This window comes from Mesocricetus auratus, unplaced genomic scaffold (assembly GCF_017639785.1).
Source record: "Mesocricetus auratus isolate SY011 unplaced genomic scaffold, BCM_Maur_2.0 Super-Scaffold_100003, whole genome shotgun sequence".
In the NCBI taxonomy this organism is placed as follows: Eukaryota; Metazoa; Chordata; class Mammalia; order Rodentia; family Cricetidae; genus Mesocricetus; species Mesocricetus auratus.
The window spans coordinates 93,143,579-93,159,117 of NW_024429188.1; the positions used below are offsets into that span (position 1 = coordinate 93,143,579).

The 15,539-nt window shown below is 36.9% G+C and overlaps 1 protein-coding gene across 4 annotated transcripts in view; it reads right to left on the bottom strand.

Moving 5' to 3' along the window:
* Tenm1 (teneurin transmembrane protein 1) overlaps window positions 1–15,539 on the bottom strand; it is a 789,988-nt gene that overhangs the window by 137,476 nt on the left and 636,973 nt on the right. For all 4 annotated transcript variants that reach the window (XM_040744566.1, XM_040744568.1, XM_040744567.1 and 1 more), the window contains 2 exons: window positions 6,631–6,750; window positions 442–703 (listed from right to left, as the gene is read on the bottom strand). In XM_040744566.1, coding sequence (XP_040600500.1) covers window positions 442–703; window positions 6,631–6,750 — 382 coding nt within the window. The remainder of the gene's footprint in view (window positions 1–441; window positions 704–6,630; window positions 6,751–15,539) is intronic.

Here is a 15,539-nt window from a genome sequence, read left to right on the forward strand (position 1 = left end):
CCCAGTCTTGAAAAACACCTTTATAAAACACAGCTAAACAAGAGCTTCCATGACTTCCAAGAGAACAACAGTAACTACAATGGAAAAAAATAGATATTTAAAGCAACTTCAATTTCAGAACCACAAACACTCCAAGCTCATTGATTATACTGTTATTGCTAGTAAGTCAGCTCACCATATTTTTAGGGCACTGTGTTAATTAGGTCAAAGTTGATCATTTCTCTTAACAGCTAATTTATTTTGCTATTTTGTGGCTATAGATAGTGCCCTAATATCCTTGTCAATAGTATACTAGAAGGACTTCATTAAAATGCTTCTTCTGAAAAATTAAGGGATCCATATTATAGGGACAACAGGAATGATGTACAAAGAATTAGCCATAACACACTGCAAACATCCTAAGGACTATAACTTTATACATGAGAAGCCCAATATACCTACCTGCAGCTCAGGAACAATAGTTCCCCTTTCTGGACAGGATCCTCCAAAAGACGTAAGTGGAGAAGGAAGCACAATAGGGTTTGGACTGATGAAGTTGGAAATATCACAGGATGGTGTGTCTGCTACAGTTCTCTGCATGATTACTTTCTCTACCACAATAAACTGATTCCAGGGCAACCAGAGTGTTCTCTTTTCAGATAGGAAAGGTGATCGGTCAAAAAGTAAGACAACAGAGATACCACCAATGGCTACGAGGTCAAAGCTAAGAAATAAAAAAAAGAAGGAAGGTGGAGGAGAGAAGAAGAAGGAGGAGGAGAAACACCATGAATGATATGAGCAGCCCAAATAAAACAATTAAAAAATAGGTCATTTATATCTTTCTTTCTTACTTTTGGGAAATTTTACTCACTTTTGTTTTAGGTTTTATAAATCTCCAGTCACTTGGTATTCATTTCATGGATGATTTCTTTTTATCATTCAGTAGACATTTGACATGGAATTTTGAACCAGTAGTTGATATTCACCAGACTTGAAATACCAATTTTACTATTGTCTTAAACAAAATCATTGCATGCATTTTTTATAAAGCCAAATCTTACATTAGTGCTTTATCTTGTGTCAAGGATCACACAAGGATGACTAGCTAATATTTTGCAGGATTTTAAATATACATATTCATCCTGAGAAATTCTATAATTAACTATATATACTCTATACATATATTTACACATACATACACATATACATATGTTCTTTATACATATGTGTAAAAGGAAAGAGCCAAAGTTAAAAGTCTAGTTCAGTGTCAGAAATCAGACAGTGTATCCAAGATAACTTTGGGAGAAATATACTAGCACACGAGAAGTGTGCAGAGAAACTTGAACTAAACCATGCATGAACCTCCTGCTCCTGACAACCATCTTCAGTTCTTGATTGTGCTTGAATTCCGTATTTAGGATTTCTGATTCTGGCTTCCTATTGTAAGACGATTGATAACTCATCCTACTCATCTCTGCCTCCAGTGCTTCTGCATCTCTGACAAAAGAAAACTATCTTTTCTGTAAGCCAACTATGTCCTGCAACAGAAGTGGTCACTGACAAGACTATTGTGTCACAGCATAAAAGCCTCAGATTTCATTTCATTCTGCACTGATGGTTCCACCTCACTCCTTTTTTAAGTATAATGATATCTTTGAGGTAATGTACTTGAAAGCACTCAAAAAGATGGAATATGATAAAAAGTAATAAAATGATAAATCATTATCATTCTATCTTAAAAATGGATGAAAGGCAATATGATGCTCCTTAATATTCAAAGCAATGCAAGTCCATAGGAGAACAATATAAGCATTTCCGTACATTAGAAAAGACCTTTCAGTAAAAACGCTTCTTCAATGCTCAAAAGCCTGACAGGGAAACTGACTAACTTATGGAATCTTACCACTCCCTTTATGTGACACTTATTAGGGCCATCAAGTATCACCATTCATTTTTTGTTGAAAAAAATTTCCAGCTAAAAATAATAAATAGTAGCAAAGGATAAATAATACTATATTTTTGATTTTGCCTTTTTAGTGAAGTAGCAGTAATATCAAGATTGATTCCAAAAGGAGAATATTAAGAACTAAGCTAGGAAATAATCTTGGTTTGAACTAAAAAGTAAATCTGAACAGCATGTACTTTGGACAGAGGAGTTGAATTCATGATAACATAGGAGCAGTTTAAGACAAATGTCATGGGGGGAAAAGTCCAATACTGTTTTTCAAGAAACCTTTCCTTTTGATCACCTTTTACATAGACTTGACCCCATGCCCTTTGCCAAATGCACTTGCTTTGTACAAATACTAAGCTTTAACAACTTAAAACTACAGTGCTTATTTGTTGAAAAATGATACAAACAATAACAACAACATATGCAAAGACACAAAAAGTAAATTATCCAAATAATAGCATATCTAGGAATTATTCTGTTTCTACAAAGATTAAGTAGATGGGACAGCCATTTTTTGGTGGGTGAACAGCCACTTTTTTGTGGGAAGAATGAGTTTAACTTTAGACATATCTCAGTTTGAGTCTCATCTCTACTTTTATTAACTTCATGTTTATGTTAGTTTTTTAAATCTTCATGAACTTCAGTTATATATTATTTATAATGGATCCAATATGATAAATCTGTATTAACAGCTACAAAAGAGACAGACTTAAGTGTCATGTATATAGTTGGGAATCAGCACATCTTAAATTTGTCCTCAAATTAGATATGTTCTCCTATCAAACTTTCTTTTTTTCTTTTTAAAAATTAATTTTATTTAAATTAAAATTAGTCTTATTTTACATACCAATCCCAGTTCCCTCACCCTCCCATCTAACCATTCCCCTCTGCCAATCCCCCTTCCCACCACTCCTCTGGGAAGGTGAAGCCTACCATGAGAGATCATCAAACCTGACACATCATTTGGGATGGGACCTAGGCCCTGCCCCCTGTATCTATGCTGAGCGTATCCCTCCATAGGGAATGGGCCCTACTGAACTTTCTATACATTTCTTTTTGTTGCAATTCAAATAAGTTGTAGGCTAGCTTTTGATTACTTCCATGAAGAGTTACTGAGTTTTGAGTTTTTCCCAAGACTTCCTCTAGGTTTCTTATGGTAGTTAGTATTTTGTTTCAACTTGACTAAGCTGTGCAACTTGGTTACTCAACCAATTACAAATCTTAGGTATTTGTGTGGAGATACTTTGCCGATAAGGTTAATTTCTACAAACACTTGACATTAAGTGATAGAGATTTTTTGATGATGTGAGTGGTCCTAGTCAACCATTTGAAAGACATAAGAACAAAACTAAGTGAAAAGCTTCCTCAGGACCTGTACAAGTTTTTCCTGAGAGTTTTCAATGGACCAACCTGCTCTATAGACATTAGATGATCAGGCTCAACAGTAACATACGTCAAATCCTTGAAGTCAATTCAAATCTGTCTGTGTCTGTCTCTTAATATATACATATTTGGTGGAGTTTGAGTCTCCTTTCTGTCATATAAACCTGTGTCTGGGTTAGTTTTTAAAACTTCATGAGCTGTAGCTATATATTATTAGTAAGAGATCTACTATATCTATATTTATAGCTACTGCTGTAATTGAATGCAGTACTTCTGTAAATAAAAAAGACACACATACATACATATATACATATGTATATATATGTTTGACATTAGATATCTCTCTAAATACCTGTACTTAACATATAAATATTCAGGTTTTTCTATCTTGGAACCCATTGACTCATGCTTCTCTTCTTACCACCTGGTTATACATATGAAATGTCTGGCTTACTGATTGACATGGAAGTGGAAGGCAGATCTATGCCCTAAGATTAATTTCAACAATTGCAATGCCAAACAGAATGAATTCCCTCAGAATGACCTATTCTTTGAGACTTTTTTTCCTATCAACATTCACTTCCATTTATATAGATCATTAAGAATATGCTCTCAAGTTATGTGACAGTAAGTATAAAACCCCAGGACATCAATCTACAAGATGTCAAACTATTCCTGTTCATAGGTGGAAAATTATTGAAACCTCTATGATGCTTTATGATACCCATCAATTGATGTGGATCAGAGGGAACTGTCTTTATCTTTCAGACTTCAGAGAAAGTTCCTGAAACACCTAATGGTTCTCAGGAATCTATTTGTAAAAGTTCTTTCTATTCTGACCTGACTGTGAGTTACATAGGTAAACCATTGATAGAAAGAGCAAGAGTTAGAATCTTAGGCTCTGTCCTCACCACCTGTGTCAGTCTCAGTAAGTTTTTCCTTCTGCCCAAGAGGGAAATATACATAATGTTGACCCCATAGGCTTATTGGGAAAAGGAGGACAATGACATGAATAAACATATTTGCCATACAGGAAACTCTAATACATGTTTGTGCTTTCTTTAGACTTGACTTTTATTTTCTGCTACTCTTGTCCTTTTCTGAGTATGCAGACTTCAACTTCATAGAGGACTCAGTCTCCTATCATCCACCTTCCTTTGGCTTTGTTTTATAGTGTTTTTGTCTCCTATGCTGTTCCTTCTCTGTGTCTCTAGAAAAGGATTTGTCAACTGGAAATTTGTTAATAATGGAGATAATAATCTATACTCCACTTACAAATTTTATTTGGCATAAGTTTGTGGAGGTAAGTTAGTCCAAGATAGTGATATTGCTGATGGGTGCTCCAAGCACTGCAGCAAATTCATGCTATGGATACATGGAGATAGAGGGCCTTCTAAACACCTGCATCTCATACTCTGTCTACTTGGTATCTACATGATAATATCAACTTTTCTATAATCTTTATTTTTGGGTGTATTTCCTGTGTGATATTTTACTTTAGAAGTGTACTTAGTCTAAGGTAGCAGCAGGCAGCCATATAAAAGGAAAATCTTATCATAGTCATGTTGTGTCTGAGAAATGATAATGGGAAAGTCTGGATAGCATTTAGGGTACATATTTTGAACACAGACACTCTTTATGGATCCCAAGAAGAATGTCATTGCCAGAGGGAACTCTTGCTAGTATCTCCCATTTACATAAACCTGTTTTTCACAGAAAGCTCATCAGAAGAGGGTCTTGGCATTTTAAACACAAAGTGTACAAATGTTGACAAAAGTTATTCTCTTTAATGTTTTCTGTAATCTCGAAATAGAAGCTTTTCAACATTCTTTTATAAATATAAAATGTAGCATTGACCTAAACTGAGGCCCCATCACACCTCCATGACAGGTCATAAGAAGTCAAAGAAATAATTCTTTATTCAATTAATTCACATGGTTCAAGATACTGGCAAGGCTGAGGGTAGTTTTTTGTGTCAGTTACTGGTAAGGGAATGTGTAAAATTCATTCTGTCATTCAGTCTAAATGAGAGAAAGGTCCACTTGAAGTAACAGAGAATTCTAATTATGGAATATTTGACAGGAAATATTATTTCCCTTACAGCTGTGTGAAGCTCATTATAATAACTAGATGGCTGGTTTGTAATGTAATTTACATACAAATAATTTTTAAAATCTCTAAAACCAGTTTCTTGTCTTAAATAGGTTAAAAATCTCCTCTTTATGGTCTTTAATTTTTACACACATTTTCTTGAGAAGCAGTTGAAAAAATAAATTCAGCACAGCTCAAGTTGAACAATTAGCATTTCTGAAGTGGGTAAGACTAATAAGGTTTGATTGTAGGTTCTTGAAATGAGATCGTCTCACACACTGTGATAAAGCTCTGAGCTAACAGGTCTCTTTGTGAGTACTGAAGTGGTTTGTTATGAGTAGGACACGTTAAGGGTAGCCACCTGGAGAATAGGGCACCCCAAGCCTATTATTACAGTATCGCCGAGTGTCATAAATAGCTACCTTCAAGATGGACACATGGGTCTATTGACTCAAGGATTCTGAGTTTCTATCTAAGTGACAGCAGCAAAAATGTTTTTGGGAGAAAATCCTTTTCTAGAGTGAAAAGGTTTCACTTTGAAGTCATGCTTCCCAGGTCCCAGAGAACCTTGAGAAATAATTAGAAATCTGGTGGTTGATGCATGATATTAACTTGATATTAATTCCGTGTAGTTAAATGGGCTGCCCATTCTTGCCAATGAATCAGTTGAAGCCACTACAGAAATAGATAACCCATAAGGGAACTTTGGTTTTGGTAAGCTGGGGCTCAAATCCAGGCCCTATACATGCCAGTCTAACACTCTATTCCTCAGCTACACTTCAAATAGTATGGAAGATACGACTAAAAAACCCTTAGTTAGCATGACTGAATTTTGAACGTTTAGAGGAAACCTTTTACTTGGTCATTTCTAACATATCTGAAATATTTTTAGGCCTATGGGAGAAAGCAGTCTATGTATTGCATACTTCATCATTTATTATTGGCATCATCTCACTAAACTTTGAGGTTAGATTTATAAATGGAATTAGATGCCTGACTGCATGCCCAGTGTTTCAAGGAGACTTGAAAATAATGGTGGAATGGTAGAAATTTGGTTTGACTTAAATTGGAAATAGAGGAAATAAACGTCACCATTTACTTTTCCAGATAAAACTAAAGGAAAGATGAGCTTACTATTGCTGTCATATGGAGTGAGTCCTGGCTATACTTAAGGATAAATGTCAGTACTCTGCACCTACAATGATCAGAAGCAAAGGGCATACCTTCCATCTTGCCGACTGATGGTAAAGCCAAAATCACTGTGATGCAAGAAACTAACATTGACTCCCACAAGAGGGGTTCCATCCACAGCCACAACTTGGCCTCGAATCACACAGGCACGCCTGCAACAAAAGAGCAAAGGAAATCAGAAAAACATGATAAAATAAGAATCTAGTTGTCAAGGTGTAGAAACTTCAGAAAACACTCAAGCCTAGTGAAGAAAACCGCAATTTCACCAACCAGAAATAGGTAGTGACAATATTTTGGAGAGAGTATGCTTTTTATGCATTAACATTGGGATCTTATTAGGTATCATTCACAATTCTGAGATTTTAAAGTTAATATCATGTTGTCAATATTATCTGATGCTTTGAGAACATATATTTCTGTAATTACATCATTTATTCTTGAAGCAATATTCCATGACTTGTTTAATTCACCTTTTATTTGAAGACATGCTGTTTCTTCGTTTTTTTATATACTGAATTTCTTATCTCCTTAGGAGACTGTTCTTTTTGTGAAATTATGCTTTTCTGCTTGTCAAAATTAAAATAAATGACATTAGTTAACATACAAATACCTTCTAGCTATGACTGAAGCCCTTGTTGACCACTCATACTCCTTTTATTTCTGGTCTTTTAATCACAGGTAATCAGCAGTATTATTTTTTGTGTTTATTTTTTGTGCATCAGCTTATACAAGAATGAATATATTAAAGATCATGATACACACTGCCAAACTACTGTGTCTAGAAAATAGAACCAAGCAAGCAACCTTAATTGGGTGACACAGGGTTTGTGTACACTGTGTATAGGTATAGTGTGTATTATGCTCATATGTGGAAGTCCACGGATAATCTTGGAGATTGGTCTTTGCCTTCTATCTTGCTTCAGACAGTTCCTACTTTGTCATATCTGATTTTCTCAACCACTCTCTAATTAAAATGTTTTAACACTGTCATGTTAAAATCCTATTTGTTCTAACAGAAGAAACCTACAGTCCTTGAGTTCCAGATTTTGAACTACTGTTCACAAATCAGACAAATCTGGTTCTAAGCCCTATGTAACAAGAAGGAAAAATAAAGAAAACATTTCATTTCAGTAGTAACAGCTTACTGTAAGATTTATAATTTTTTATTTTATGTGTATCACTGTTTTGTTTACATGTGGTGTACCACATAAGCATAGTGCACACAGAAGCCAAAAGAGGGCATTGGATCCTCTGGAACTAGGGTTATAGATAGTTGTGATCTGTCGCATGAGTGCTGGGAACAAGACTTTTATGTTCTATGAGAGCAGTGAGTGATCTTAATTGCTGAGCCATTTCTCCAGACCCTATGGTAACACTTTAGAAATCTTCACAATATAGTCAATAAGATACATAGAGGTTATGTTGAAATGAGTTGTAAAAACTTTCCAACAAACTACTTACAAATTGCAGCCAGGGGCCTAAGGAGAGACCATATAGGGACAAATCATTTAGAAATTGATTGCATATTCCTTCCTGAACCCCAAATATTGTGGTCACTTTGGGGGCATGCATGGATTACTTGTGAACTTGCCAAGGTTCTGTCATTTAACTTTGTTGAGGGCTATGCCACCACAGTGCCTAGCTAGTCCTTGCTGACTCTATTCAGATAAAACAAATCTACACTCACTCATTTTATTTGCCTGCATTAATCTAGATATTGTGTCTTTCCACAGTTCTACTAGACTCAATTATTTTGTCAAGCCTGGTTAGCATTATTGTCTCATATTTTATGAGACACAGATCTGTCCCTTTTTTGTTGCTCTTTTATGTTTGTATGGCTTATATTTATGAAGGATCCAGGGCAGTGAGTGAAAAACTCATAAAAGCTATCATTATTCTGTGCATTTCCCTGGATTCCTTTCTTCCTTCATTCTGCATCTCATTCTGAGGAGACTTGTCTGTTGACTCTTCTGCTCCTTAATATTCCTCATATTTTATGATGCACACAGATTTGTGTGATAACTACTCATCAAAGTCATCATTATTCAAAACATTGTCTACACGTTCTTGTCACTCATTTCAATATCCATCCTTCATAAATAATGTGCACACACTTATCTTTCAACTCCCCTACTTTTTTATTCCTCACATTTTATGATCCATACCAACTTACAGAATATGATAAAGCTCCATAAAATGTATTATTCTACATTTATCAGTATTGAGCTCTTTTTGTAATGTATTAGACTTTAAATGCTCTAAGATCCCTTGTATATTGCCACATTTGTTCTCATTATTTACATACTACATGTCATCCACTTTTTCACAAGAATAATTATTATCTCCTTTTATTCCTGTGTTGTTAGTACTTATTCTAATCACTGACCAATACCAGTCTTTCAGTATCTAAATTTTGGGAAAATATTAAAGTATTATTTGTAATTTGCATTGACTTTGACTAATATTGCATATAGAAAACTAGGGGAAAATCATCTCAGGCACACTGTGTTTCAAAACAAAAAGTTGTTGAACCCAATCTCTCCCTCAGGTACGACAGCTTCAAATGGTCTGTAGAGTGGATTATGTGCTTTAGTTGCCATTTTTTGAACTTCAATTTCCAAACACAAATTGCTTCCTAATTCTAGATATTATCCATGTATTTGCCTCCCTTTTACTGACCCTCTCAGGATATTAATTTCTGTACAATTTATGTAACTTACTTAAGTATTGTTTTTAGCAACCTGTATAACCCATGTATTTTCAAAACTCTGGTTGAGCAGTAAGGTGTACACAATCATGATGTATCTTTGATAAGCTCAACGTTATTTAATGTTCATTTGTTTATTCCCATTGTGGTATCACTCATTTTGCATCCCAGAGAGTGTCCAGATTTCTCCAGTTGTAGCTAATATAAGCATAACCACTTGACTTGCCCTTGGCATGTTAAACTTTTCATATCAAAATTCCCTTCAGGGTTGGCATGGTAACACAGGCCTCTAATCCTAGGTACTCAGGAGGTTGAGGTAGGAAGAATATGAAGTACAAGACCTGTTTGGGCTACACATTGAGTTTAAGGCCAGCCTGGTCAATACATTGTGCTCTTGTCTCAAAATGAAAAATACTAAATGGGATGGGGTATACATCAGTGGTATCATGTACAAGGCTCTGGGTTCAATAACTAGTACCACAACAAAGCAAAATGAAACAAAGAAAAACCCTCAACTATCTTAATCTCAAATCCCAGTCCTTTAAGGATCCTTCTTTTTTTCCTGAAACCTTGTCCATTCAATACCATAGACAAATCTTCAGTCTTTAAGTCAGATGATAAAAAGTAATGTCTGAATTGTACCTATGGTAGCCCAGTGTAATCGTGTATGTGTGTGTGTGTGTGTGTGTGTGTGTGTGTTCTTTGTGCTTGTGTACTCTCAGTGCCAGGAACTGCATGATTTGTGTCTTTTCTGGGACAGTTTTTCTTTGATTTGGAGACATTGGATGGTATGCCTTGCTTCCTTAAATCTTTAACAACAGGAACATCTCCTTGTCATGCTCACTTAGTACAAGGTAACTTGAACTTAGATGGCATGTCCAATGTGGGGATATTGGAGGGGTTGATGGGAGGGCATGGAGTTGGGGAGAGAAAGGGAAAGGGACCTGGAATTGACATGTGATGCAACCTTGTTTCTAATTTAAATTTAAATTTAAAAATAAAAATAAATAAATAAAAACACATGTGGGGAAGGTCATCCTTCACAAATGTATCTTTTCCTATTCTCTGGAGAACATAGCATGCTTCCAAGCTGTCTACCTGCTGTTACTATGCTAAGGCAACAAGCCCAAGGGAATATTGTTTCTTCAATTTAACAAAATGGGGAATCTACCAAGTGTTTGGAGTTATATTTGAAGAACATACTTTACTGAGAGCCTTATTTAACTAACAAGCTGCTTGTTAGACAGCTCTGATGCAAAAGGTCTAATTCCTTTTGTATTTGCTATTTTCATGGCACAGTCAAATTATCTCTAGCCTTCAATCAACCCTGGGCTCCATTCTCCTCTGTCCTTGTTTGTTGTCTTTTGTCTTCTCTGTCAAATTTCCAATATTCATTCAACACCTCTGGCAACAACATTAACCTCAAGTACAGAAGTTGGTTTGAACAACAAGGTTGAAAACTAAATTGCTGAAAGAAGATGTAATTTACTGCATTGTATTTCTGATTAAAATCTTTCACAGGAAAAATGAGGTTTAGGGCCAAAGAAGTTACAGCTATTTGCTTTTGCTGCTAACATGAGCATAAGCAATCCTTGAAGCATAGCATTCAAAATCAAGGACCTCTTCAGCTGGGGATGAAGCAGCAGGTAGACAGGTTAGGTGACTTTCCACATAGGAACAGATGAACTAAGTCCTTTCCACAAACTGAACACTGCAGAAGAAATAGCATTGAGAGAGCCTGGGCTGGGAGAGGCCACATGACTTGTTTGCTCACTAGTGTTTCAATTTTGCCCTGAAAATTCCTGAATTGATTGTCAGTTTGTTCAAGTCTTCAAGGGGCAGAGATGGACTGTGTAATGAGGTGTGCTCTGGGCATTCTTTTAACATGTTATATAGGGGTTAATCATAGCATAAATCCTGCAGTTGGAAACAGGGCCATTCACTGTAAAACAATGCTTCTGGGACCTTATTGGAATATAAATACCTCTGAGTGGTTGTAACAAAGATTTCATGATGTTTCCATTATTCATTGCCATCTCAAAATAAATAGGATGGTCTTCAGGGTGCAATTTGGGATGTCAGTCCTAATGCCTCTACGGTAATCTTTCTCTCCTATAAGCCAGTGATTCTCAAACTTGATGGGATGTATACCTCACTCCCCTGGAGGGTTTGTTGAAGGAAAGATTGAACTTCAGTGGGCATGTCCACAGACTTTTCTGATTTGGCAGGTCTGAAAGTGGGACCTGAGAGCTTACATATTTAACAAGTTCCCAAGTGCTCTTGATCCTACATGTGTAAAGACCAAACTTCAAGGAAAGCAAGACTTTCACCTAATCAGCCAATTAAGATGTATGAACTCCTGGGGAAGGTGACAGGAAGCATAAAGCATTGAAAGGCAGGAAAATAAACAAATAATCCAGAATCTTACTACTATGAAATCCTTGAGTTTTAACTCTTCCACAAAAGCCTCCGGAAAAAGGTTTGCAACAACTGACATTTGGCAAGTCCTGTTGAAATTGTCACCAAAAAATGATGGGTGAACCATCACATGAACTGTGGGGTACATTCAAAACCAGAGATTGTAAAAGAGAAATATGTGTTAACCCAATTTATCTGTTCCAGATAAGTGCCAATGTTTCCTGTATTATTGTTCTCATTATACAGAGCTCATATTCATGTTACTGCACTTGTCATAGCCTGCCTGGAATGACAGTTATAGATCTCCTGCTCTTTCCTATTAGAGAGCCACAGTGGGGCAAAGAACTATGTGACTTTTCCCTGTGTCTCTCTGGGTGCCTGGAGTACATCAAGAACAATGAATAGAAATTCAGCTTGATGTTTTTTAAATCTAAAGTTGTAAGGTGCTTGCATCCTATCCTCATGGCATTGTTTCAAGGATTTCAGAACTACTTTGAGGTTCCTATGTGACAGATGCCTTACAGTTCATTTGTTAGAAGCCAACATCCTCATCACGGGGATTTTGTTTGATAATTGACTGCTTAAGGGAATTAAGCAGTATCTGTGCCATTGGGCAAAATGAATGAATAGATATTCTCAAATGCTTAATTTATGCACACTAACCCCATTATTCATTTATATATTATCATATAATTATGATTTGATATTTCCTAATTTAAATACATTTGAGGTTTTTAAAATGCAGATTTTTAGTGGGAAGAGTATTTCAACAGAATACATGATGTTTTTGATATGTTATCTAGGTCAACACAGCATCACAGAATCACTTAATGCTGTAGCATAAACCTATGTTCATGTTAAAAAAATGTGACTGCAGTGCATGTTCGTATGAGAGACCAATAAAATTTCATTAGTTTTTGCTTAAATAGAGCAAGATAATTTACTCCTACTCCATTGGTCACTAACCCAAATAAATAATACTTACCAAGTGGATAACATTAAAAGCAGCTGGGAGTATTACCCATCAACATTCTAGGGCAGTGGGAAAGGCAGTGCTATTGAAAATGCAGATAGCTTTTTAAGCAGAATTATTTTCCTCATGGCTAGTGATGTTTCCAGTAAAACAAAATGGGGGCACTCACCCTGAGGTAGGGTGGCTATTTTCCCATCTGCCCTGGTAATTGCTTGTCAAAAGTAGGCTTGCTTTGGAAGCCTGAGATCCCCAAAGTAATGGGAAAAAGATCAAGTGTTTTGAAGCAATAAGAAAACTGACGACACAGTTACATTTTCGGGACTGTGCAAGTGCCAGTTTGCTTCATTTAGACACATGATTATTTTTGTCTGGAGTTTGAATCCTGAAATATTTGTCCTGTAAGCCCTTGCAGCGAGTCTTGAATAGTCTGAAGTGCACTTTCTTATACATTTTTGGTTCGCTTGCATTTTGCTTATTTTAAACAGTACTCGAACGGCTACCTTTGTAATCAGTCTTACGAGGTTTTGTTAACCTCTTTAACCTCTCCGTCATTCTGTGTGGATCTGACTTTCATATAATAGATAGTCATAGATAGTCATTAAATATAGGGCAGGCCCTTCTTGCTGGTCATCTCCTGGGCATGGATTTTTTCTTCTGTAAGGAAAGCATGGCCTAGCTATTCTCTAGCTCTGGCTCCCTAGTAATTGTCACTGCAAATTTTCCTAAGAGGCAAACTTATTCTCGGCTTCATTAAGCCATTTTGTAAAATGCCAGTCACACTTCTTTATTGTCTTTCTACCTACCACCTGACATAATTTTTAGAATGACAATATTGCCCAGTAAAGTGATGACTCTGTGAGATGGACTTTTCACATTATGTGCTCATATCGTCTCATACTAAATATGCATTTTATATAAATAAAACACTAAACACTATGCGGGAAGTACTATGTCAGAGATTTTCTTCACCTCATTTCATTTAATAAACATATAATATTGAGAAGTTTTGGTTTTCAAGTTATCGTAAAAATGAAGGAACTCACTCAATGTGGTGGCACATGCCTTCAATCCCAGAAATTTGGAGGCAGAGACAGGTGCAAGTCTATGAATCCAGAGACAGAGAGGGAGGACTGATGAGCAATGGGTTAAGACTGGGCTGGTTTAACCCACAGAATCAGATGACCTGAACAAGGGGGAGCTCTTGGACCCCAGACTGATGGCTGGTTGGCCAGCATGGGATTGACTCAGACCGCCTGAATGTGGGTGTCAGTAAGGAGGCCTAGGCAATCTATTGGGCATTGGGTAGTAGATCAGTATTTATCCCTGGCATACAAATGGATTTTGAGTGCCCATTCCACAATGAGAGATGCACTCTCACCCTGGACTCTTGGGGGGGGGGGGACTAAGCCCTGCTCTGAACAAAATGACAGACTCTGGAGATCCCCCATGGAGGGCCTCAGTCTCCCTGGGGAATGGAGTGGGCATTAGGTAGGGGGTTGGGGGGGCTGAGTAGGGGCGGGGGAAGAGGGGAGGGAGAGGGAACTGGCATTGACATGTGAAGCAAGCTTGTTTCTAATTTAAATAAAAAAGATTAAAAAACTAAACTCATTGTAGATAGCACAGACAGCGATAGAATAGTGGCAATATCTTCATTTGGATTCAAAAGAGCCTTAGCTGTAGCACAGATTTTTCGGAGTCAAGATGTAAGGAATGTGGCTTGAAAATGAAAGTGCTCACCCGTTACCCATGCAAGTGGTACAATCCTCAGGAAGCCATTACCAGCAAAACTAAGGCAACTGCTGATCACTTTCCACGAATGCTTCATGTGGTGGGAATTAGTTACAGAATATTCTTTTATATATATAAATATATATATTTATTTTTCAGTTTAAATTTAGATAAGAAACAAGGTTGCTTCACAAGTCAGTTCCAGGTCCCTCTCCCTTTCCCTCCCCTCCTCCCATGCCTTCCCCCCAACCCCCCCATTATCCCCTCATTTCCCCAGGGAGGGTGAGGCCCTCCATGGGGGTGTCCATAGTCTGTCATTTCATATAGGGCAGGGCCTAGACCCTTCCCCAAGAGTTCAGGGTGAGAATATTCTTTAACAAGTTTTAAATTAAGTTTTTGGGGGTGTCTCTGACTCTTTTGCCTACTCTTGAGACCTTTGCCTTCCTACTGGGTTGCCTTGTTCAGCCTCCATATGAGGGTTTGTACCTCTTTATGTTATGTTCAGTTGATATCCCTGGGAGGCCTGCTCTTTTCTGAAGGGACTTGGAGCAGCAGTGGATCTTGGGGAAGGGAGGTGGGAGAGACTGGGAGGAGTGGAGGGAGAGGAAACTGCCACTGAGATGTATTGTATGAGAGACAAATAAACAAATTAAATTGCATTTATTTATTGCACATGAGGGGGTGAGAGGTGAATATCACAGTGTGCATACGGAGACGTGAGAGAACTTAGGGTTATCACTATGTGGGTCCCAGTGATTGGATTCATATCATCAGACTTGGCAGCTAACTCCGTTAACTACTTATCTATCTTACCTGCCAAGCTAGAGAATATTATTTCACCAACTACCCTCTCTAAGGACAAACAAATTGACATTATTGAATCAGCTAGAGAGTGACCAAAAGCATATAGTCTGAGTCAGACAGAGTCATAAACATTTGAATCTTTGGATTTCAATCAGATAAAATACAAGAAAAAATTTTTTGTGCTCACATGAGTTGTAGAGTTACTGACATTCCTAATTTAAAAAATTAAGTATCTCAGGACATTTGAGCTTTAGATTTTCATAATAATCAGTTTTAGATTTTCATAATAATCAGTTTCAATACCAGTTTTG